We start from the raw sequence: 26,174 nt of genomic DNA, 5'->3' as shown, positions 1-26,174 counted from the left end.
GGGGGGGGGGGGAATTTCATATAAAAAAATTTGAAAAATGTTGTTATTTTTGCAAAATTGTCGCTCTTTTTTTGTTTATAGCGCATGATCAAAAAATCGCACAGGTGATCAAATACCACCAAAAGAAAGCTCTGTTTGTGGGGAAAAAAGGACATCAAATTAGTTTGGGTACAGCGTCGCACGACCGTGCAATTGTCCATTAAAGTCACGCAGTGCCGAATCGCAAAATAGGCCCTGGTCAGGAAGGGGGTTAAATCTTCCGGGGCTTAAGTGGTTAAATTTGTATGCAATTAGGCAGGCCCTTGCACTACATAGTTGAAGGTAAATCTAATGGAAATCTGCCAACAAAAGTTGTATGGTGTGTATCCAGCTTTACTCTGCACTATAAGTCTGTATAAGGATGATGGTGATGGGGGGGTATGGCCTTTACTCATCTTTAAGAATTTCCAACCTGTCACCAACCACCCTGCTGTGATTGACATTTAAGAGGTGGTGGTTTACTGACCAGCAGGGCAGATTGTTAGGGAGCGCTGTGTCAGTCTTCCTCTAAGAAACAAAATTAACCTTAATGACCTCTATGTTGCAGGAAAAGCCTCGTTTATATTTCTAGCAATTATGGAAGCTCCTCAGGGGCGGACTCTTCAACTTTTTATTTCTGCAGCTCCCTGCCCTAAAGCTATGCCCACCCCTAGCAGCCAGCATGGACTTTTTCAATGTACATCGCCAGTAGTGTCTTGAAGATGCTGAACAGATTCTCCACCGCTGACAAGTGAAATGTCGGTGTGGGCGGGCAGGAAGCACAGAGGAAATTTTAAGAAATTTCCACAGGCAAATTAGTTTAAAAAGAAACAAAATAAGTTGTTTCAGGACTATAAAGTAGAAAAAGATGTGGGACTTCCAAAAGGGCTTTAAGAAAATGAAGGTTTTTACCTGTGTGGGCCTTGGTTGTTCCATAGTCTTTACTCTCTGTAGCTCGTTCTCTGTGCTCAGTATTTCTTAGTATTGTTGCAGCTCTTCCAGAACCTAACCTTCTAGAGGTGTCATAATTATATCTTCATGTATGAACATGAAGGTGGATGCTGGATACGTAAAGTATATCTCTACCCAAGACTTATTTTTTGTTTGGATAGAATAGGGAAGGAGTGGAACCTCTGCCACATACAAGCAGGAAATACCCAAGCCAGGGCCAACTTTAATATTGATTGGACCCTGGGCAAATATTTTCTTGGAGCCCCCCCTGGAATACACTTATCGACTATTTGCAGGCAGCATGGGCTGAAGGGGCAGCTGCTTTGGGCCCCACAACATTGACTGGGCCCTGGGCAGCTGCCCCTTTTGCCATGTGTTAAAGACAGCCCTGCCAAGCCCATCCGCACAATTGGAAAATACTTGCTGAGATTCGGTGCTCAGGCTGGGGGATCCCAACTCCCCTGTTCCAACGTCCAAAGCAGAAATTAAGCCGGCAACTCTATAACTCCTTGGTATGATCCTTTATTTGGCAACATCATATACACAGGATCCATGCTGACATGTTTTGGCTATTACAGCATTACTTACCTTAGCATGCCAGCTTCACAGTGAGGAAAAATGTAAAATTTTGGATTGCTACCGAAAAACAAGAACAGAGATTGGATCTGTACAACAGGGGCATTTGTTCTGGTGACACCTTTCTATGGGATGTTTTCCCTCACTTTTCAACAATATTCTGTCTCTTCGTGTTGTGTATAAATACATAGATGGTCCATATAGTGAGACTTGGTGTTGAGTTATTCGCTTTCAGGTCATCACAGAGGACACTCATTACGTCTGGAGGAAAAAAGATTTATACTCCACGTATGGAAAGGGTTCTTCACAGTAATAGCTAAGGAAACGAGGAATAGACTCCCTCAAGAACAAGTTCTGGCCATCTCAGTGGATTGTTTAAAAAAAGAGCTGGATGCATTCCTAAATACACAAAAGTTAACTGGATTTTATCCAGTTCTGATCCGGAAGGTTTTCCCCCTTAATGACCAGGTCATTTTTTGCAATTCGGCACTGCGTTACTTTACCAGAAAATTGCGCGGTCGTGTGACACTGTACCCAAATAAAGTTGATGTCCTTTTTTTCCCACAAACAGAGTTTTCTTTTGGTGGTATTTGATCACCTGTGCGTTTTTTTTTGCGCTATAAACAAAAAAAGAGCGACAATTCTGAAAAAAAAAAAAAAAACTATTTTTTTCACATTCTGTTATATAACATTCCCCCCCCAAAAAAATGTAAAAATCAAAATGTTTCATCCCTTTAGGCCAATTTGTATTCTACTACATATTTTTGGTAGAAAAAAAAAAAAAAATGGCAATGAGTGTATTTTGATTGGTTTGTCCAAAGGCTATCGTTTCTACAAATTAGGGGAAAGATTTATGTCAATTTTTTTTTATTTGTTTATATTTTACTAGTAATGGCGGCGATCTGCGATTTTTAGTGGGTCTGCGACATTGCGGCAGACAGATCGGACCCCTAACTGGCATTTTTGACACTTTTGGGGGGGGACCAGTGACATTACTACAGTAATCAGTGCTAAAAATATGCACTGTTACTGTAATAATGACACTGGCAAGGAAGGGGTTAACATAGTGGTGACTAAAGGTTTATGTGTGAGCCTAGGGGGTGTTTTGTAACTGTATGGGGGAGGGGCTTGTGAAATGACCACAGAGACCTGTGTTCCTATATCGGAGGATCACAGGTGCTCTGTGTTCATTCCAGAGAGAACAATGGTCTGCTGTGTTTACAACAGCTGTCTGTCCTTCTCTCTCAGTAGGGAGCGATCGCGGGTGACCGGCGGCAATGGTGGCCGCCGGCCCCGTGGATTGGCATCCCCGCTGCCTAGTGGGGGCGGGAGCGAGCCACCCCCCAGGACCAAATGTGCAACCGACCTAGAGTTACGTCGGTTCGTGCAGGAGAGGCAGCCTGCCGCAGTAAAACTGCGGCGGGCGCTCTGGAACCAGTTAAAAGAGAACTATTACATAGTTACATAGTTACATAGTAGGTGAGGTTGAATAAAGACAATAGTCCATCTAGTTCAACCTGTGTAGGTATGTGTGGCTGTAATCATCTCCCATACCCCTGAATGTTCTGATCCTTGAGATGTAAGTCTAAGAGTCTTTTGAAAGCCACCATACTACCCGCAGAAACCACCTCTTGTGGTAGAGAATTCCACAATCTTGTTGCCCTAACAGTAAAGAACCCCCCACGTTGCCTGAGGTTAAAACGCTTCTCCTCTAATCGCATTGGACTTTTTTTTTATCTCACTTACCTAGATCTGTCCCCTGTCGGCTCTAAGGGTGAGAACCGAGCGATCAAACATCGCTGATCGCTCGGTTCTCTGCTCTGACCAACCCCTCTGTGCTCACTGGAGCGCTGGGCTGTGGAGGGGCGAGAGCGGCTGGCTAAGGCTCTCTCAGTGGTTTCACTGATAGGCTGAGCCAGGTTCCGATCCAGGGTTGTGGCCAGATCCTGATCATAATGCCGGGGTCATTCCCCAGCCTAGACTGGCTCTGCTCTGTGACGTCAGCCGACAGCGGGCTTCAGCCCACTGTTGGCTAAAAATGGATCGCAGGAGTTCAGAACGAACTGCACTGTGATCTACAGGAGAATATCCAATTGTCCAGGTGATCCAGGGAATATCCAATTGTCTTTGGGGAATCCAGAAGAATTGTTTCCCTGTGGGAGCAAATTGGTCATGCTTCATAAGGGATTGTTTTTCCTTCGCCTGGATCAGCTGTGGGTTTAGGATTGTATATGCAGGTTTTCCATTTATTTTTTTCTGTTGGTTGAACTAGTTGGGCATTTGTCTTTTTTTCCATCCAGGACAGAAGGTGAAGAAATTCCTCCCCACCCCAAATGGCGCACATATGGCAAAAAAATCTCTGCTGTATTCAACTGGGGTTTGGCTGGACAGACACTTTAAATCAGAACCCATAAGACCAGGATTAATTTTCCTCAGATGTAAAAAAAAAAAAAAAAGACAAAATGTTTTTGAGTAGACATGTGCATTTTGTTTCAATTTGTTTTTCGAACAAAAACTTTGTTTTTGGAGATTCGGATGTATCTGAATTTACGAAGCACAACAGCAATGAATTTCAATGAATCCGAAAAAAAAATTATAACGTAAACGTAACCAAATAACGAATTCGGAAAATTCAAAAATGACTTTACAATAAAAAAAAAATTGGAATTTGAAAATAAATTTTGAATTTGAAACATATTGCAATAAATAAAGTAGGGTATAAAAGTGACATAAGCCCCCCCCCCCCGTTTTTTTTTTTTTTCTCTCTCATTCTCCATTCTCTCCTCCTCTCTTTTTCTCCTTCTCTCTCTCCCCTGGTCACCTCCTTTCCATCCCCTGCCCAACTTCTTTCTTAGTCTCCCCCGTCCTACCCCATCCCCTTTTCCGTCACCCATTTTTTGGCTTTAGCTATGAAATGGATCTAATATAGAGCCCTAAGGAAATATTAATTCACCTTACTTTGGTCCCGCCCAACCATAACATCTGCACCTATTACACAAACTCTCCGAACTTTCTATAAGCATACTTGGTCTCTACAACGAGCTCGCAATCCCCGTATACAGGTAACCTCATTAAAACTATATAGCCGTGCCTATTCTTATCTACTCCCTGCGCTTAATTCTGTTACGAGTTTTATGCTATCTTTAAGAATTCAAAAAAATTTTGGGCTTCATCTTTCCATGCCTTGAGTGTTACCGCATGTTCCTATGAATTTCACTACTGTTTTGTTCTTGTAGTTGATATCTTATCCTATGACCATAGATGCCTTACTCTGTAATAGACTATTGTACTGGACTGAAGTTGATGTCTTGTAATGCTCTATGATGTTTTATCTCAATAAAAACGTTTTGTGAAAAAATATAAATAAACAAATGAAATGAGATGATGATAAGAATAGAAAAGATTAGAATAGAATAGCAAAGAACCGAATACAACAAATATAACCGTCTTCCGAAATTCGATAGGAAAATAACGATTATACTAACCGAATCCAAATATACAAACGAATTCTGAATATATGAAACAAATTTTGAAAAAACAAATCATTCTGACATTTCGAATATGACAAAACAAAATGAATAACTAAATAAACCGATCCGAAACGAAACAACATTGTTCCATTGTGCACATGTTTATTTTTGAGGTTCAGAGGGTCCGCCTTCATCAGGGCTTGGTATTGGTGAACAAACTAATAAAGATTGGAGGGGTCCTGGGGGATAATTAGTTTGATCACTCAAGATGCTGGTTATGCTGGGTTTACCTGTATCTAAAGTGATCATAATAAAGAGGAGCTCCAGCCCCCCAACCCAAATATTAAAAGTGATGCCCTGGTCCAGATCTGGGAGGAAATACCCCAGGACACCATCCGTCATCTCAATAGCAGCATCCCCTGATGTTATCAGGCATTTACTGTATACAAGCATGTGGGGGCCATACAAACTATTGAGTACCATTTTGAGTTGCTGCAATTACATTTCAACAAAATGGACTAGCCTGCTGCATCATTTTTTCCCTTTGATTTTCAGGTTGTCTTTGAATTCAGCCCTCTGTAGGTTGATAATTTTCATTTCCATCAAATGATGTGGCATCCTTTTATTCCTAACACATTACCCAGTCCATTCCAGTATAGATCCTAACACATTACCCAGTCCATACCAGTATAGATCCTAACACATCACCCAGTCCATACCAGTATAGATCCTAACACATCACCCAGTCCATACCAGTATAGATCCTAACACATCACCCAGTCCATACCAGTATAGATCCTAACACATCACCCAGTCCATACCAGTATAGATCCTAACACATCACCCAGTCCATACCAGTATAGATCCTAACACATCACCCAGTCCATACCAGTATAGATCCTAACACATCACCCAGTCCATACCAGTATAGATCCTAACACATTACCCAGTCCATACCAGTATAGATCCTAACACATCACCCAGTCCATACCAGTATAGATCCTAACACATCACCCAGTCCATACCAGTATAGATCCTAACACATTACCCAGTCCATACCAGTATAGATCCTAACACATTACCCAGTCCATACCAGTATAGATCCTAAAACATCACCCAGTCCATACCAGTATAGATCCTAACACATTACCCAGTCCATACCAGTATAGATCCTAACACATTACCCAGTCCATACCAGTATAGATCCTAACACATCACCCAGTCCATACCAGTATAGATCCTAACACATCACCCAGTCCATACCAGTATAGATCCTAACACATTACCCAGTCCATACCAGTATAGATCCTAACACATCACCCAGTCCATACCAGTATAGATCCTAACACATTACCCAGTCCATACCAGTATAGATCCTAACACATTACCCAATCCATATCAGTATAGATATCCAGCATGAGATTTTTTCCCAATGAGATCTGATGTGTTCTCAAAGTGTTCCTTTAGTTTTTTTCAGCAGTGTATTTACTAAAATAATTGCATTTCTATATTCTGTGTACTGTGGGAGACCAGATATATTAAATACAGGGTCCTGGGTTTAGTAACACTATAAGACCTGACTGAGGACACCTACTACATTAAGAGAAGCCTTTCTTCTTTTCTTTAAATCATCTCATTTTTAAAGTGGAAGTAAACCCATCGATGTAATAGTTTAAAAAAACAGTTACATTTTTGGCATGTGCCGGGAATGTAACACTCCCATTGGTTATGCTCTCAACCAAACTGTTAAACCATCCAATGACTTATGTCATAACTCTGTGGTCCTCAACTCCGGTCCTTGGGGCCTTCTAACAGGCAAGGTTTTCAAGATAACTAAATTACATCACAGGTGATCTCATTTGCTGCTCAGTGATTGCAGTATTCTAGTCTGCATCTCCCCAAGGTAATACTTAAAATCTGGCCTGTTAGTGGGCCCCGAGGACCGGAGTTGAGGACCACTGTCATAACTGATCACATGTGTGGCATCATGGCAGTTGAAGATCAAACAAAGGCCAAGATGGCAGCTTCCTTGGCTGAAAAAGATAGGAGGATTTACTTCCATTTTAACTAATTGTATACTTTGGAGAACCCACCAAAACAAACATTTAGCAAAGACTATAGCAGGTAGACTTTACCACTGAAGTCCCAGAGACATACATCAACCAGCATGCCACTGTTGGATGGTATTTTTAGAGGGACAGATCTTAACCACTTGCCGACCGCCGCACGACTATTTACGTCGGCAGTCAGCCCCCCACAGGCAGAGCGACGTAGTACTACATCGCTAGCCTGTGAGGGTCTAGGGAGCGAGCACGCGCCCCTGGAGGCGCGCTCCCGCTCCCGTGCGGTCACGGACCCCCCCACGCGTGTGACTCTCGGTGATCGTCGGTGCAGAGGGAGAAAGTCAGGCGGCTAATGTAAACAAGCCGCCTGTCATTCTCCCCTGTGTAGAAACAGTGATCATACGGTTCTACTATGTAGGACCGTTGATCACTGTTCCTACACCTCAAGCCACAGCCAATCACAGTTAGAATCACGCCCCTAGGGACACACATAACCCCTCCCTCTCAAAAAAAGTTAACCCCTTCACTGCCAGTGTAATTTTACAGTAACAGTGCATATGTATAGCACTGATTACTGTAGAAATGTCACTGGTAACCTCAAAAGTGTCAAAAATGTCAGTCAAGGGTCCAATCTGTCAGCCGCAATGTCGCAGTACCGTGAAAGAAATCACAGATCGCCGCCATTACGCGTTAAAAAAAAAAAACAACAAAAATGACAAAAATCTTTCCCTTTGTTAGTAAACGCGATAACTTTTGCGCAAACCAATCAAAATAAGCTTTTTGCTATTTTTTTTACCAAACATATGTAGCATAAAACAAATTGGCCGAAAATGTTAAAAAATTTTGATTTTTACATTTTTTTGGGGGGGGAATTTCATATAAAAAAATGTGAAAAATATTGTTATTTTTTCAAAATTGACGCTTTTTTTGTTTATAGCGCATGATCAAAAAAATCGCACAGGTGATCAAATACCACCAAAAGAAAGCTCTGTTTGTGGAAAAAAAAAAAATAGGCCCTGGTCAGGAAGGGGGTAAAATCTTCCGGGGCTTAAGTGGTTAACATGCTACAAAATATGTCATGTAAAATCAATTAAAGAAATTATATTAACCATATATCATTTTTATCTTTAGTTCAACTGCCATCTTCTCATCTCATCATGACCTCCACCCAAACATTATATGATTCCTTCCTCATCTCTTGTACTGCTGCCATCCCAGAGGAGAAAGTGACCCAGGTGCACTGGAAGGAGCGTCTCCCCGATGGGAAATACAACATGATCGCTGTTCTGAACTCAGTCTGGGGGAATGCTACGCAGCTCGCTTACCAACTGATAGTGAAACTAAGCAAAATGGATGAAACCACCTACACAATGGAGATAGCAGAGGCCAGCAAAGTGGTGTGTTGTGAAGTCATAACCTACCCTTCTGGAATGGTCCAAGAAAACTGTCTAACGGTTGAAGGTGACTTAGGTAAGATGATGAGGACCTTCATTGGGTCTGATGGAAAAGAGTTCTTACTGCCCATGGCCAAAACCAGATGGGGTGTTATGGGGTAAACCCACCACCAGTTTTTTGTGATCTGCTTTAAAAACTGGCCCTGGACAGAGATAGCATAAAAATCCCCCGTCCCCCATTTCAGATTTCTTGTTTTTCTAGTGGATGACTATCAAAGAGTAATACCGGTTTGGTCCTCAAATCTCCAGTGCTGGAATGTGCAACACTCTTCCCTTTTAATGAAGGAATAGCAATGAGCATATCATCGGGATCGGATGTAGCTGGTCCCACATTGTCCCCCATCACCATCCATCTCTTCTTCTCTTTTTCTTACTCTCTCTCCCATGATTCCCAACACAATCTTTCCCATTCTCTCTTGTGTCCCATTACCACCTCTCTCTCTCTCTCTCTCTGTAGGGAGTACTTTGAATGTTCATTTGTCTGTAGCGAGTATTTTGAATGCTCATGTGTCTTTAGCAAGCACTTCCAATGCTAATGTGTCTGTAGCGAGCATTTCCAATGCTCATGTAACTGTAGCGAGCACTGCCAATGCTCATGTGACTGTAGCAAGCCATTCCAATGCTCACATCTCTGTAGCGAGTACTTTCAATGCTCATGTATCTGTAGCGAGCACTTCCAATGCTCATGTGTCTGTAGCGAGCACTTCCAATGCTCATGTATCTGTAGTAAGCACTTCCAATGCTCATGTATCTGTAGCGAGCACTTCCAATGCTCATGTGTCTGTAGCGAGTACTTCCAAGGCTCATGTATCTGTAGCGAGCACCTCCAAGGCTCATGTATCTGTAGCGAGCACTTCCAATGCTCATGTATCTGTAGCGAGCACTTCCAAGGCTCATGTATCTGTAGCGAGCACTTCCAATGCTCATGTATCTGTAGTAAGCACTTCCAATGCTCATGTATCTGTAGCGAGCACTTCCAATGCTCATGTATCTGTAGCGAGTACTTCCAATGCTCATGTGTCTGTAGCGAGTACTTCCAAGGCTCATGTATCTGTAGCGAGCACTTCCAATGCTCATGTATCTGTAGTGAGCACTTCCAATGCACATGTATCTGTAGCGAGCACTTCCAATGCTCATGTGTCTGTAGCGAGTACTTCCAAGGCTCATGTATCTGTAGCAAGCACTTCCAATGTTCATGTGTCTGTAGCGAGCACTTCCAATGTTCATGTGTCTGTAGCGAGCACTTCCAATGCTCATGTGTCTGTAGCGAGCACTTCCAATGCTCATGTGTCTGTAGCGAGCACTTCCAATGCTCATGTATCTGTAGTGAGCACTTACAATGCTCATGTATCTGTAGCGAGCACTTCCAATGCTCATGTATCTGTAGCGAGCACTTCCAATGCTCATGTGTCTGTAGTGAGCACTTCAATGTTCATGTGTCTGTAGCGAGCACTTCCAATGCTCATGTGTCTGTAGCGAGCACTTCCAATGTTCATGTGTCTGTAGCGAGCACTTCCAATGCTCATGTATCTGTAGTGAGCACTTCCAATGCTCATGTATCTGTAGTGAGCACTTCCAATGCTCATGTGACTGTAGCGAGCACTTCCAATGCTCATGTGTCTTTAGCGAGCACTTCCAATGCTCATGTATCTGTAGTGAGCACTTCCAATGCTCATGTGTCTGTAGCGAGCACTTCCAATGCTCATGTGTCTGTAGCGAGCACTTCCAATGCTCATGTATCTGTAGTGAGCACTTCCAATGCTCATGTATCTGTAGTGAGCACTTCCAATGTTCATGTATCTGTAGTGAGCACTTCCAATGCTCATGTATCTGTAGTGAGCACTTCCAATGCTCATGTATCTGTAGTGAGCACTTCCAATGTTCATGTATCTGTAGTGAGCACTTCCAATGCTCATGTATCTGTAGTGAGCACTTCCAAGGCTCATGTATCTGTAGCAAGCACTTCCAATGTTCATGTGTCTGTAGCGAGCACTTTCAATGTTCATGTGTCTGTAGCGAGCACTTCCAATGCTCCTGTGTCTGTAGCGAGCACTTCCAATGCTCATGTGTCTGTAGCGAGCACTTCCAATGCTCATGTATCTGTAGGGAGCACTTCCAATGCTCATGTATCTGTAGCGAGCACTTCCAATGCTCATGTATCTGTAGCGAGCACTTCCAATGCTCATGTGTCTGTAGTGAGCACTTCAATGTTCATGTGTCTGTAGCGAGCACTTCCAATGTTCATGTGTCTTTAGCGAGCACTTCCAATGCTCATGTATCTGTAGTGAGCACTTCCAATGCTCATGTGTCTGTAGCGAGCACTTCCAATGCTCATGTGTCTGTAGCGAGCACTTCCAATGCTCATGTATCTGTAGTGAGCACTTCCAATGCTCATGTATCTGTAGTGAGCACTTCCAATGCTCATGTATCTGTAGTGAGCACTTCCAATGCTCATGTATCTGTAGTGAGCACTTCCAAGGCTCATGTATCTGTAGTGAGCACTTCCAAGGCTCATGTATCTGTAGCAAGCACTTCCAATGTTCATGTGTCTGTAGCGAGCACTTCCAATGTTCATGTGTCTGTAGCGAGCACTTCCAATGCTCCTGTGTCTGTAGCGAGCACTTCCAATGCTCATGTGTCTGTAGCGAGCACTTCCAATGCTCATGTATCTGTAGTGAGCACTTCCAATGCTCATGTATCTGTAGTGAGCACTTCCAATGCTCATGTATCTGTAGCGAGCACTTCCAATGCTCATGTATCTGTAGCGAGCACTTCCAATGCTCATGTGTCTGTAGTGAGCACTTCAATGTTCATGTGTCTGTAGCGAGCACTTCCAATGTTCATGTGTCTGTAGCGAGCACTTCCAATGCTCATGTGTCTGTAGCGAGCACTTCCAATGCTCATGTGTCTGTAGCGAGCACTTCCAATGCTCATGTGTCTGTAGCGAGCACTTCCAATGCTCATGTGTCTGTAGCGAGCACTTCCAATGCTCATGTATCTGTAGCGAGCACTTCCAGTGCTCATATATCTGTAGCGAGCACTTCCAATGCTCATGGATCTGTAGCGAGCACTTCCAAAGGTCATGGATCTGTAGCGAGTACTTCCAGTGCTCATGTGACTGTAACAAGCACTTCAAAAACTTGTGTAAATAATAGCAAATATTTTAATAGCAAATGATATGATAGCAAATATATGAAGATAATGAACATTTCTGATACAAATTTCTGATAATAATGAGAATGTCTGATATTCATACCACTTTTTATTGCTCAGTCTAATACATTCTTTGCACAGTTACTGCAAGCAGGGCCGGGACAAGGGGTGGGCAGGAGGGGAAGCTGCCCTGGACACTGTGGTATCATGTAAAGAAGGGGGGGGGGGGCACCACAAAAAGATCAAGGGGGAGGGGAATTTGTGTTGGAAGGGGGCATTTGAGGGGCAGCAGGGGGTAAGTATTGTTTTAGAGTGGGAAACTAGAGGGGGGGTGGTAGTAATAGTGGTGATTTAGGGGGATTTGTGTTGGGAGGAGGGAGGAAGATTTGTGCTGGGAGGGAGGATTTGGGGGGGGGAATTTTGTACTGGCAGTGGGAAGGGATGTGTACTAGGAGGGGAAACTTTAGGAGTAGAGGATTTGTGCTAGGAGGGGGAATTTTTTTTGGTGGTGGGGGGCATTTGGGGAATGGGGGCAAGAGAGGGGGGATTTCAGCAGGGGGCGGTTTTGTACTGGAAGGAGGAGGAATGTATGCTTAGGGGGGTAAGCCTTCAGATTAGTGCTCAGTGTTTTTCTGGGGAGATTTTTACTGACACATAATGCTCATATACTTAATCTGGGGGGGGGGGGGGGGGGGTGGGCGCAGTTTGGCATGTTTGCCCGGGGCTCTAGACGACCTTGTCCCGGCACTGACTGAGAATGATGTTTGAATCAGCTGTGACCTATGAAATATGAAGCAGTGTGTGGGTGCCCTTGTCCTGTACATGGAGTTAGCGTGTTCTCTTCTGTCAGTCTCAGATGGACGTAGCATTGAGTCGGCTCTCCTGGGCGTTCTGGTGGTTAGCGGATTCTTCATTTTCGGATCGCTTATCCTTATCTGTCACATCTGCTGCACAAAGAAGAATTCTCGGTGAGGTTTTGTGATTATAAAACTATCTTGTATTTGTTCCTTAAGATGAATCAAAATAAAGAGAAATGTGTAATTTTTATCATAGTAGGATGGTCAGAGATAGATTTGTAATCAATGTCTATCTCTAATTCCCCATCACCTCCTCTCGCTCTTTTTCTTACTCTCTCTGTCCCTTGTTTCCCATCTCTCTCACCATCTTTTTCATTCACATACTTTTTCTCTCTTGTACCCCATCACCATCTCTCTCTCTTACTATATCTCTTGTTGTACCCCATCACCATCTCTCTCTCATACTTTATCTCTTCTACCCCATCACCATCTCTCTCTCTTACTCTATCTCTTGTACCCCATCACCATCTCTCTCTCATACTTGATCTCTTGTACCCCATCACCATCTCTCTCTCATACTTTATCTCTTCTACCCCATCACCATCTCTCTCTCTTACTCTATCTCTTGTACACCATCACCATCTCTCTCTCTATCTCTTGTACTCCATCACCATCTCTCTCTCTATCTCTTGTACTCCATCACCATCTCTCTCTCTATCTCTTGTACACCATCACCATCTCTCTTACTCTATCTCTTGTACCCCATCACCATCTCTCTCTCTTACTCTATCTCTTGTACACCATCACCATCTCTCTCTCTATCTCTTGTACCCCATCACCATCTCTCTCTCTCTTACTCTATCTCTTGTACCCCATCACCATCTCTCTCTCTTACTATATCTCTTGTACCCCATCACCATCTCTCTCTCATACTTTATCTCTTCTACCCCATCACCATCTCTCTCTCTATCTTACTCTATCTCTTGTACCCCATCACCATCTCTCTCTCTTACTCTATCTCTTGTACCCCATCACCATCTCTCTCTCTATCTCTTGTACCCCATCACCATCTCTCTCTCTATCTCTTGTACCCCATCACCATCTCTCTCTCTTACTCTATCTCTTGTACCCTATCACCATCTCTCTCTCTCTCTTACTATATCTCTTGTACCCCATCACCATCTCTCTCTCTTACTATATCTCTTGTACCCCATCACCATCTCTCTCTCATACTTTATCTCTTGTACCCCATCACCATCTCTCTCTCATACTTTATCTCTTCTACCCCATCACCATCTCTCTCTCTTACTCTATCTCTTGTACACCATCACCATCTCTCTCTCTATCTCTTGTACTCCATCACCATCTCTCTCTCTATCTCTTGTACACCATCACCATCTCTCTCTCTATCTCTTGTACTCCATCACCATCTCTCTCTCTTACTCTATCTCTTGTACCCCATCACCATCTCTCTCTCTTACTCTATCTCTTGTACCCCATCACCATCTCTCTCTCTTACTCTATCTCTTGTACACCATCACCATCTCTCTCTCTATCTCTTGTACCCCATCACCATCTCTCTCTCTCTTACTCTATCTCTTGTACCCCATCACCATCTCTCTCTCTTACTATATCTCTTGTACCCCATCACCATCTCTCTCTCATACTTTATCTCTTCTACCCCATCACCATCTCTCTCTCTATCTTACTCTATCTCTTGTACCCCATCACCATCTCTCTCTCTTACTCTATCTCTTGTACCCCATCACCATCTCTCTCTCTATCTCTTGTACCCCATCACCATCTCTCTCTCTATCTCTTGTACCCTATCACCATCTCTCTCTCTCTCTTACTATATCTCTTGTACCCCATCACCATCTCTCTCTCTTACTATATCTCTTGTACCCCATCACCATCTCTCTCTCATACTTTATCTCTTGTACCCCATCACCATCTCTCTCTCATACTTTATCTCTTCTACCCCATCACCATCTCTCTCTCTTACTCTATCTCTTGTACACCATCACCATCTCTCTCTCTATCTCTTGTACTCCATCACCATCTCTCTCTCTATCTCTTGTACTCCATCACCATCTCTCTCTCTTACTCTATCTCTTGTACACCATCACCATCTCTCTCTCTATCTCTTGTACTCCATCACCATCTCTCTCTCTTACTCTATCTCTTGTACCCCATCACCATCTCTCTCTCTTACTCTATCTCTTGTACCCCATCACCATCTCTCTCTCTTACTCTATCTCTTGTACACCATCACCATCTCTCTCTCTATCTCTTGTACCCCATCACCATCTCTCTCTCTCTTACTCTATCTCTTGTACCCCATCACCATCTCTCTCTCTTACTATATCTCTTGTACCCCATCACCATCTCTCTCTCATACTTTATCTCTTCTACCCCATCACCATCTCTCTCTCTATCTTACTCTATCTCTTGTACCCCATCACCATCTCTCTCTCTTACTCTATCTCTTGTACCCCATCACCATCTCTCTCTCTTACTCTATCTCTTACTCTATCTCTTGTACCCCATCACCATCTCTCTCTCTACTTTATCTCTTGTACACCATCTCTCTCTCTTACACTATCTCTTGTACCCCATCACCATCTCTCTCTATCTTACTCTATCTCTTGTACCCCATCACCATCTCTCTCTCTCTTACTCTATCTCTTGTACCCCATCACCATCTCTCTCTCTCTTACTCTATCTCTTGTACCCCATCACCATCTCTCTATCTTACTTTATCTCTTGTAACCAGTGGTGTATTTAGGTTTTGTGCTGCACTAGGCCTGACTAAACTCGTGTGCCCCCCAATTTAAATATGACCCACCCCTTCCTGCTAAGGCCACACCCTTTCCTGTTTAAGACCCCCCCTGTCATCTACAAACCACGCCCCTTCCTCTTTAGGCTTCACCAACGCAGCAGCTGGTGTGAATGGACCCTAAGCTGCGTTGAGAGGCTTTTGCTTGCTTCAAGTAGGCTTTCCATACCCATGCAAGTCTATTGGAATGCAAAATTTGCATTAAGCACAGGTAAATGCAGGTCAGAAGGTCAAGTGCACCTTTCAATAAATTCTGAATGATCACTGAAGTATCTCAAACTGACGTCAGAACAAATGCCAGTGCTAAGTGATAACAAAAGCACTTCCAGTGGTGGAAGTGCTCATATTCAACTGCCAAATACCCCTAAATGACATCACATTGGGCCAGCAGATAGGGTTGGGCTGAATCCATATTTGTGGATTATTGGACATACAATGCTGATCTGACAACACAGGTACTGCTCTTAGCTGTCAGCACCACTTATCCCAGGAGGAACACTGGGGATGGGAACCTGCCCAACTACAGTTCCATTCGAAGGATGTTATGTGACATTCACAAACCAGTTTATTAGTCAAAGCATTAGGACTCAGTCAGGCCAAAAATGACCCCAAAATATGTCAACACATAGACTGAAAGATCTTTTACCTGTGTATTAATTACAATACATTTTGCTAAATAAAACAGGATTAACTGCCATTAAGATGTTCCTATAGAGAAAAACCTATGACAAATCAGCAGGTTGCAAAAACCATGAGCAAAAAAAGTATATGTTCCAGCTTTACTTCTCATCCAGAAGACTACAAAAGCCTGGTATGCCGCAGGGGAGGGTAAGCAGAGCATTAGGCTGATAAGACCTGCGGCCAGTGCCACACCTACTAGTATTGGCGGCCGCTAGTTGTTTAAAGTGCGGCCGCTGTTCTGTCCAAATGCCAGGCCAGTCATCGGCCGCCGGCCAGTATTTTCGTACTGGCAGCAGTGCAGCTTCTTTAGGCCCTGCCACCTGGCCCAGTCCGGCTCATGAGACTGGCGCTACACTAAAAGTGTAGCGCAAGTGTTGGGGACTCTTTTCATGCAGGAGGCAGAAGGAGGCTGTTTTTTCATCCAGGGGCGGTTTTTTTGTCGCCCCCCTGCAAAGTGCTGCCCTAGGCCTGGGCCTTGTTGGCCTAGGCCAAGATACATAATTGCTTGTACCCCATCACCATGTCTCTCTCTTACTCTATCTCTTGTACCCCATCACCATCTCTCTCTCTTGCGCTATCCCTTGTACCCCATCACCATCTCTCTCTCTCTCTTGCTCTGTCTATTGTACCCCATCACCATCACACTCTCTTACTCTCACTCTATGCACTTTTTGTCTTTACCATCTCATATTCTTGTGTTCTCTTTGCTTTTCATCTCTCACTCTCTCACTCACTCACTCACTCACTCACTCACTCACTCACTCACTCACTCACTCACTCACTCTTTCTATCTCTTGTTCCCCATCACTGTCTCTCTTTTTCTTTTCCCCTTCCAGCAATCCACATGTACCAGTATAATTACACTATTTATTGAATCATAAAAAACATTGATCCCTGATATGAATGTTATTTATGTTTATCTGATCACATTCATGTACTTGTCTAAAAATGAATGCAATAGAAAATTCAGAGAAGAAAATAATGGTAGATGAGATTCACACCTACACAGCACAGACACAGTCTAACCACAAGGTATATTTTTTCTGTGTACTATTTTCCACTTCCTGTGTCTGTGCTGAACTTTACATATTACTGACATTATGCAGTGCGAGGATTGTGTGATCATTATCTTTGTATAAACCGTATTATTATATAGTGTCATGTGATCATTATCGGTGTATACTCAGTATTATCATACAGTATGGGGTGATCGTTATTAGTATATACTAGGTATTATTGTACAGTGCTGTGTGATCATTATTAGTGTATGCTCAGTATATTATAATTATACAGTGAGGTCAGAAGTATGTATCATACAGAATGTAGTAGTCAGGAGTGGGTAATGTATAGTATATACTGCAGGGGTCAGTAAAATGTAATGTACAGAGTGCAGGGTCAAGAGTGGGTAATGTATATACTGCAGTGGTCAGGAGTGTGCTGTGCACAAAGGGCAGAGGTCAGGAATATGTAATGTATAGAGTGTGCTGTGTACAAAGTGCAGAGGTCAGGAATATGTAATGTATAGAGTGTGCTGTGTACAAAGTGCAGAGGTCAGGAATATGTAATGTATAGAGTGTGCTGTGTACAAAGTGCAGAGGTCAGGAATATGTAATGTATAGAGTGTGCTGTCTACAAAGTGCAGAAGTCAGGAATATGTCATGTAAAGAGTGTGCTGTGTACAAAGTGCAGAGGTCAGGAATATGTAATGTATAGAGTGTGCAGGGGTCAGAAGTGTGCTGTGTACAAAGTGCAGAGGTCAGGAGTATGCAATGTATAGAGTGTGCAGTGGTCAGGAGTGTGCTGTGTACAAAGTGCAGAGGTCAGGAATATGTAATGTATAGAGTGTGCTGTGTACAAAGTGCAGAGGTCAGGAATCGGTAATGTATAGAGCGTGCTGTGTACAAAGTGCAGAGGTCAGGAATATGTAATGTATAGAGTGTGTTGTGTACAAAGTGCAGAGGTCAGGAATATGTAATGTATCAAGTGTGCAGGGGTCAGGAGTGTGCTCCGTACAAAGTGCAGAGGTCAGGAATATGCAATGTATAGAGTGTGCAGGTGTAGTAGACAGAGTACAGGGGTCAGGAGTATGTAAGGTACAGAATGCAGGCCCGGGATTAGGTAATGTTCATATTTAGGATTCAGGTGTGAGTGATGTACATAATGCAGGAGTCAGAAGTGGGTAATTTGCATAGTGCAGGAGTCAGCAGGGTTATTCAGAAAGTGCTTTTTTCTATTCTATTCCAATCTATTGTAAGCTACCTAAACCATGTTGTTTCACAAACCTGATTATTGTCATACAGCCAACCATAAATGCTAAAACTCAATGAACACACAGTATACCATTCTCTTCCTATAAAAAAGACAGGAATTGTAGAGATACTACAGCTGCGGCAATATTCCCAAATATAGCTGTACGAATAAAAATCCTTTGACACTAGTACATGTAAAAGTGCCCCCATGTGTTTATTCCTGGCCTCGGTGCCCATCCCCACATTCCCACTCGGGCAGTAACTCAATCATTTGCCCATGTAGATTCAGCAGAAGACCTAAAGTGGTGGGGAAAGAGGCAGTAGAAGTCTCTATTGAGTGCCTGGACAGAGATCTGGATAGCCTAACGTCTGTGACCTGCTTCCTTTAGCCAGGGTAGGCAGACTTCCAGGGCAAAGCTAGAAGAGAGGACTGCTGGCATGCACATCTTAAATCTGTCGGCTGAGCTTTCTAGTGCAAACAGATACTCTAAGATTGGGGGGGGGGGAGTTTGGACCCCCATACTCCCTCCTTTATCTACGTCCCTGGCATGGTAAGATGATTATCAATGTATAACTGGTATTATACATAACTAGCATGGAGAGAGGAATTGCTTAATGCAAGGGTCTCCAAACTTTCTAAACAAAGGGCCAGTTTACTGTCCTTCAGACTTTAGGGGGGCCGGACTGTGGCCTTTGGAAGATGAAATTGTCCTGGCATCAGTGAGAGTAAACAAAGTATCTTTGGCATTACTGGGAGGAATAAGTGCACCACTGTTGGTGTCAGTGGGATTAATAATGCCTCATTGTTGGTGTCAGTGGGGAGAATAGTGCCCCATCGTTGGTACCGACACATTTATGGGGCACTATTCTTCCACCGACACCAACAATGGAAGAATAGTGCCCCATTGTTGGTGTTGGTGGAAGAATAGTGCCCCGTAATTGATGCCAGTGGGAGGAATGGTGCCCCATCATTGGTGTCAGTGGGTGGAATGGTGCCCCATCGTTGGCGCCAGTGGGAGGAATGGTGCCCCATTGTTGATGTCGGTAGGAGGAATAGTGCCCCATTGTTGGTGACAGTGGGAGGAAAAGTGCTCCATTGTTGGTGTCAGTTGGCGGAAGAGTGTCCCAAGGGCGGTATAAAGGCAAAAAAAGGCCCGCATCTGGACCCCGGGCCACAGTTTGGAGACCACTGGCTTAAAGTATAACTTTTTGTTTTTTAGTTTTGGATAGAGTGGAGAGGGATTACAACTCCTGTCAGGTTTTATTGCTGTCTGTGCCCCTGTTAAGAAGATTCGCCCTCTCTATTTTTTCATGTTTACCATTATCATTAAAAGTAAAAGTTAAAAAAGTGCTAGTTTAGGTACATTTAGTTGGGTTCCCCTGTAGGCAGAGGAGCACAGGTTAATTGTGTTTAGGAGGCCCTGAAGTGCTTCAAAAGGTACTGTTACCTCCCTCTGTCTTCTGGAGATCTCTGGATAGTTCTAGAACTTAGTGGGTGGAGGGACTGAGGCTACAGCCTGAAGTCATCTGGAGGAGACCACTGTACTGCGGGCTGCTGGGGCAAAATAATAAGCAAGAGAGAGAAGTGGGGAGCCTCAAGTCTTCAATCAGCCCAGTCAGGCCACTTAGCTGCAGACATCAAGCCATGCCAGGAACATTCTGCCCTGCAGAGAGGCCAGTACTAGGGTTGCCAACCGTTCCGTAAAATACGGAATCGTCCTGTATTTTACAAAGACAAGTGCTGTTCCGTATCAAACTGATACGGAATGCACTTTGTTCCGTATTCCGCGGTACTTGGTGTTCGTGACTCACTTTCGTAGTAGTACTACACTGTCTGTGACTGTGACTGACTGTGCGTCCCTTAATCCCCTCCCCTCTCTGCCTTCTGACCAATACCAATTGAATTCCGCAATGCCGGCCCGTGTCGATGACGTCGTGACGTCACGACGTAACCCCTCCCTTCCCCGCCCGGCGCCCGCGGTACCTGCTGCTGCAAGAAAGCGAGCAGACTCTGCCAGAGGCTGAGCACAAGAGAAAAAAAAAGGTAAGCAGCAGAACTGAAGAGAGAAAAGGGGAGAAGAGCAGAGGAAAGGAAGGTTGAGCAAAGAAAAGGGATATATTAGGCAAAGCAGCAGATAAGAGGAAGGAGAGCATCCATTCCCATCAGGACTCAGGAGAGCAAATAAAATGGGAAGAAGAGAAGAGACAACAAAATGGGACGGAGAGCAGAAAAATGGGGAAGATGAGCAGAGGGAGGACTCGGAGAGCAAAGGGAAGAGGAGCAGAGAAAAGGGATAAGAGAGCAAAGAAAATGGAAGGACAGCAGAAGGAGCAAAGAAAAGGGGAAGGAGAGCAGAGAAAAGGGAAGGAGAGCAAAAAAAGGGGAAGGAGAGCAAAGAAAAGGGGAAGGAGAGCAAAGAGAAAAGGGGAAGGAGAGCAAAGAAAAGGGGAAGGAGTGCAAAGAGAAAAGGGGAAGGAGAGCAAAGAAAAGGGAAATGAGAGCAGAGAAAAGAGAAGGAGAGCAAAAAATGGGGACTACGAGCAGAGAAAAGGGAAGGAGAGCAATAAAAAGGGGAAGGAGAGCAATAAAAAGGGGAAGGAGAGCAAAGAAAATAGATGGACAGCAGAAGGAGAGCAAAGAAAAGGGGAAGGAGAGCAAAGACAGGGGAAGGAGAGCAAATAAAATGGGAAGAAGAGAAGAGACAACAAAATGGGACGGAGAGCAGAAAAATGGGGAAGATGAGCAGAGGGAGGACTCGGAGAGCAAAGGGAAGAGGAGCAGAGAAAAGGGACAAGAGAGCAAAGAAAATGGAAGGACAGCAGAAGGAGCAAAGAAAAGGGGAAGGAGAGCAAAGAGAAAAAGGGAAGGAGAGCAAAGAAAATGGAAGGACAGCAGAAGGAGAGCAAAGAAAAGGGGAAGGAGAGCAAAGAAAAGGGGAAGGAGAGCAAAGAAAAGGGGAAGGAGAGCAAAAAAAAAGGGGAATGAGAGCAGAGAAAAGGGAAGGAGAGCAAAAAAAGGGGAATGAGAGCAGAGAAAAGGGAAGGAGAGCAAAAAAAGGGGAAGGAGAGCAAAGAAAAGGGGAAGGAGTGCAAAGAGAAAAGGGGAAGGAGAGCAAAGAAAAGGGGAAGGAGAGCAGAGAAAAGAGAAGGAGAGCAAAAAATGGGGACTACGAGCAGAGAAAAGGGAAGGAGAGCAATAAAAAGGGGAAGGAGAGCAATAAAAAGGGAAGGAGAGCAAAGAAAATGGAAGGACAGCAGAAGGAGAGCAAAGAAAAGGGGAAGGAGAGCAAAGACAGGGGAAGGAGAGCAAAGACAGGGGAAGGAGAGCAAAGAAAAGGGAAAGTGCAAAGAAAAGGGAAGGATAGCAGAGAAAATGGGAAGGAGAGCAGAAGGAGAGCAAAAAAAAGGGTGGGAGAATAGCAGATAAAATGGTAAGGAAAGCAAAGAAAAAGTTATGGAAGTATAATTATATAAAGATATTTGCACTACACTTCCTTAAAATGTTGTCTTATTTTTTGCACTGGAAAAAACATCCCCCGCCCCGCCCCCGCCCTGCCCCCTCCCGCCGTTCCTTATTTCCATTTCAGAAAATTGGCAACCCTAGCCAGTACTGCAGTTTTCTGGATTTGAGTGAACACTTAAAGGAAACTTAGTAGGTACAAACGAGCATCACACCCAAAGCTTCAGAGAGGTCAGTGAGGACCTTACATGTCTGGGACCAGGGGGAAGCTTCAAGCGTTTGTTACCCCACTTCATATTCCTAATTGTGCCTGCTGTTCCATGTACGTTTAAGAAATATCATGTTCTCTTTGTATGATTCTTTCCTGTAAAATCCCTGGTGTTCCTGCCAGTCCCTCTGCTTTCCTATTAAAAACTGACCACACTAAGCAGGAGAGCACCCGTAGTCAGTTCCCTAGCTGTGCTGGAAACTCAGTGTGCTCTCCTCCAATGATCAGACTTGTCCAGACTTGCCCCGCTGCACAGCCATTCACAGGGAAGCTCAGTGTGCTGCTGCTTCTCCTCCCCCAGCACTTATGCAGATGAGAACAGAGGGAATGTGATAACTTATAAAAAAAAGGGAAAAACTGTATTTATAATGTATTTTTGAACCTTTTAAAAATGTTTTGCCTTTCATTTATTTTTTAACTGAATGGGTTGTTTTACAAGGTGATTGTTTACAATCACTTTAAAGTGGAGTTCCGGGCACAAAATCGGTATTTTATTTTTGTGCCCCTCCGCTAGCTACACATAACCTGAAAAGGAATTGGATAGTTATTTTTTTTTTTTTTTTGTATACTCACCTTGTAATCGAAGATCGTAAATACTCACCTCAGGGTACTTCCTCCTCCAGCGCCGAGGCTCACCCCGTCACTTCCTGCCTCGCGATGATTCCTGGGAGCTGAACGTCATCGCTCCCAGGAATCAATGCGACGGCACCGGCCCCACTCGTCACTTCCGGGCGACGCCGCATTCCCCTGCTAAACAGCTTCTGGGCATGCCCAGAAGCTGTTTAGGAATGCGGCGCCGCACCGGAAGTGACGAGAGGGGCCGGTGCGGCGCATTCTGGGAGAAGAAGACGCGGAAGAAGACACCGAAGAGGACCGCGCCGGCTTCAGCTGCCCACAAGAGAGATGGAAACGCTGTGGAAGAAATTTTCAAAGTAAGTATTTCTTCTAAAAGGTTATTTCCAACCTGGGACAGATCAGAGGCTAGCCATTGTGGAATGTGCTAGCCCTGACTGTCCTGGGGGTATGTTCATGAAAAAATGAGATCTGTGCCCAGAACTCCGCTTTAAGTGCAGAGGCAAGTCAGCCAGGAGCACCCTATCATATCTCTACTTTGGGCCTAGAGCAGCCAGGTGCCATGCAATACAGCCAGGTGCTGTCTCTTCAATGTACGTTTGTTATTGCTGCATTATCATTCCCAGTGTTGCAGCTCAGTTCTACACTTTGGATTAGAATAGCCAGAGATGTTAGCAGGTCCTCATTTGCTGTCTGGAGTTTACAGTTCTTCAAGTCCTGGGTATCCCATGTACCTTGTTCCCTATCAAAGTTCGTTGTTCTTTGCATAAACAGCATAAACCAAAATCCCTAGGGGGGTTTCTTGAGCCATTCAGAGAGTGTGGAAATTCCTGTTGCTGGCTGTGGGTACTGTGTGTGTGGGGGGGGGGGGGGATGCCCAAAATCCAGCGGCTCTTTTGGAGGTAGCGATACATACAGTACATGTAGAAATGTATGTAGAAATTCTGGCAGAATGGTCAAACATTCCCATAGGTACACTCCTAAACCTTGCAGACAGCCTTCCCAGGACAGTTGAAGCTGTTAAAGCTGCAAAGGGTGAGCCAACTCAATATTGAACCCTACGGACTAAGACTGGGATGCCATTAAAGTTCATGCACGTGTAAAGGCAGGCGTCCCAATAGTTGTGGTAATATAGTGTGTGTGAATATAGTCATACCCCGTTTTAAGTACACTCACTTTACGTACACTCGCGAGCACGGACACAGCCTGGTCAGCTTGGCATGGCACTACTCCCGGTTTTTAACATTGGCGTCTATGGGAAATCTTGGTCAGCTTGACATGGCACTGCTCCCAAACCATAAGTGACAGGGATAGCAAACTTAGGGAGCACCGAGAAGGGACCCAGGACTACAACATATCCTATTTGTGGCCAGCCAGCTTGCCTAGGTAATCTACAATGTCATAGTCCTTAACATGCTCCCCAAGCTTCGTGTCCTTGTCATTTATGGTTTAGGAGCAGTGCCATGTCAAGCTGACCAAGATTTCCTATAGAGCTAGTGTATTTACATGCATTGAGAAATGAAAAAAGGTATTGCTTCACTTTAAGTACATTTTCGTTTTTCATACTTGCTCTGGTCCCATTGTGTACTTAAAAGAGGGGTATGCCTGTAAAATTTAGAAAACATGTTGAATTGTATCTATGGTCGAAATGTATGATGAATTTACTGTAAGAATTACAAATCACCCCCAACTACTCATACTGCAGTGATACAGGGACTTTACTAGCATGAAGGACTGCTGGGGAGCAGACCAAAGGAAAGGTTTCTGTAGGCTTGGAGTTTGGTGCTCACAGGTCCCAAACTTGGGGCACCAAAGCCCTAAAGATGCCCTAAGTTTGGAGTAGTCAGTCATTATGTGCTCAGTTCTATTTATTCTTAGTATAAACTTTTATAACTTTTTTTTTTTTAAACAGGAGGATCTTAAATCTGAGAGGGGTCAGTCGAGAAGTGTGGAACAGAGCTCAGAGTTCACAGGTTCCATATACAAGAACTTCACCCTCAGTCAACCTTGCATACGAACCTCCTTTTGAAGCAAATCTTTTAAATAATGAGGTAACCCAGAGGGCACATACTCATCACGCAGAACCGGCAAATCCTCTGCCTTTTGAAGGCCCATCAACAAGAGCTTCAGAACAGTATCAAATCCCACCCCCAAGGAACCAGTGGCTTTCTGAAAGTTCTGTGACAGTTGATCCTCCTCCCTACACAAACTCATCTTCAGTTCCTCCCCCAAGGATCCATGTTATACCAGAACATACTTCCACAGATAATCATATGTACAGCAACATTCGCAGACAAAACAGGCAACGGCCAAAGATGCCCCATTTGCAAAACACCCAGAACGAGCCAGTTGGAGACCAACCTGAGATGTTCCCTTATGCAAGTTCAACTCAGTCATCATCTGGTAACTCTTACCATACCACATCTGCTCCCTGTCTGTGTGGAGACACATCCTACTTTTCTGAAGACCCTGCTCCTTTACAGCCACCAAGATTACGTGTTCCAAGGACACCGGAGTCTCCATTCACCACCATTAACCCTATGTATCACAGTCGACCGGCCTGGGAATCCCAGCCAAACAATGCCCACTTCAAGTACCCACACACAGCAATTTCTTAAATCATTTAAAGGACAAATAAACATGTATTGCTGGGACTTAATTACCTACAGGTTGCTATATTAAATATTTTTTGGAAATATTATTTGCTGACTTATTAAAACATTCCAGGAACTTTTTGGCAAGATCTCTGCCTTGTAACCTTGGCAATGTTCCCTTACATCCACACCTAGTATGCTTTTTTACTGATCAGTAGAATTACTCACCCCTACATGACCTATCTTCTTGGACGCATTGGATGTCCCATTGGCAGGCATACATTGTTTACAGGTTGCTATGGCTAGAACATAATTGTGGTTGTAAAGGCTTAAGATAAAGAGGTAAAAAACTTTCTGTGTGCTGCTCCCACCACAGCACCCCTCAATATTCACCGGAGCTCTCTCTTGATCCAGCGATGTGCACGAGACCCTTGGCGGTACTGGGACTCAGTCTCCTCATTGGCTGAGATGGCAGCGGGAGCCATTGGCATTCACTGCTGTAAATCACAGTCAGTGAGCCAATGAGGGGAAAGTGGGGCGAGGCCGAGCTGTGGCTCTATGTGTCTTATTAACTCATAGAGCAGGGCACGGGAGCGAGCATGCATCAGTGCCCCCATAGCAAACAGTTTGCTATTGGGGGCATTGGTCAAGGGGGAAGAGCCAGGAGTGGCGGCGGGGATCCAAAAAGTGGAGGATCAGGGCTGCGCTGTGCAAAATCATTACACAGAGCAGGTATGTATGACATGTTTTTTTTTGTTAAAGCCAAAACCTTCAACACCACTTTAAGAGACACACTCTAAACTGACTTCATCCATTCATATTGAACTATCATTTTTTTGGAGGATTTGTGTTTTAAGGCCCTTTTGCTCTTTCAGAGCCAAATCATACACAAAGCAACCTAGGCACAGGACAATGGCCCTGTGGATATCCAAGTGGCCCACCTACAGCTTCATATCTTCTGGGATAAACCAGGGACATAGTGCAATTGTTCAAAGCTGTGAACTTGCCAGTACTTGTAGGCAGGTGGT

The 26,174-nt window shown here is 44.1% G+C and overlaps 1 protein-coding gene across 2 annotated transcripts in view; it reads left to right on the top strand.

Moving 5' to 3' along the window:
- LOC309551990 (uncharacterized protein) overlaps positions 1-25,455 on the top strand; it is a 53,349-nt gene extending 27,894 nt beyond the window's left edge. Inside the window, exons 2-4 of one of the 2 annotated variants that reach the window (XM_082252735.1) lie at positions 8,210-8,548; positions 12,536-12,653; positions 24,468-25,455. In XM_082252735.1, coding sequence (XP_082108861.1) covers positions 8,210-8,548; positions 12,536-12,653; positions 24,468-25,170 — 1,160 coding nt within the window. In that variant the 3' untranslated portion in view covers positions 25,171-25,455. Of the gene's footprint in view, positions 1-8,209; positions 8,549-12,535; positions 12,654-24,464 lie in introns of both variants that reach the window. The other variant, XM_082252734.1, reaches the window with a different exon arrangement.
- The last annotated feature ends 719 nt before the right edge of the window (positions 25,456-26,174 follow it).

The sequence above is a fragment of the Pelophylax lessonae genome (genome assembly GCF_965119305.1).
Source record: "Pelophylax lessonae genome assembly, chromosome: 4".
NCBI lineage: Eukaryota > Metazoa > Chordata > Amphibia > Anura > Ranidae > Pelophylax > Pelophylax lessonae.
Note: the sequence above shows the minus strand (reverse complement) of the source record. Positions and strands in the feature narration are given on the sequence as shown.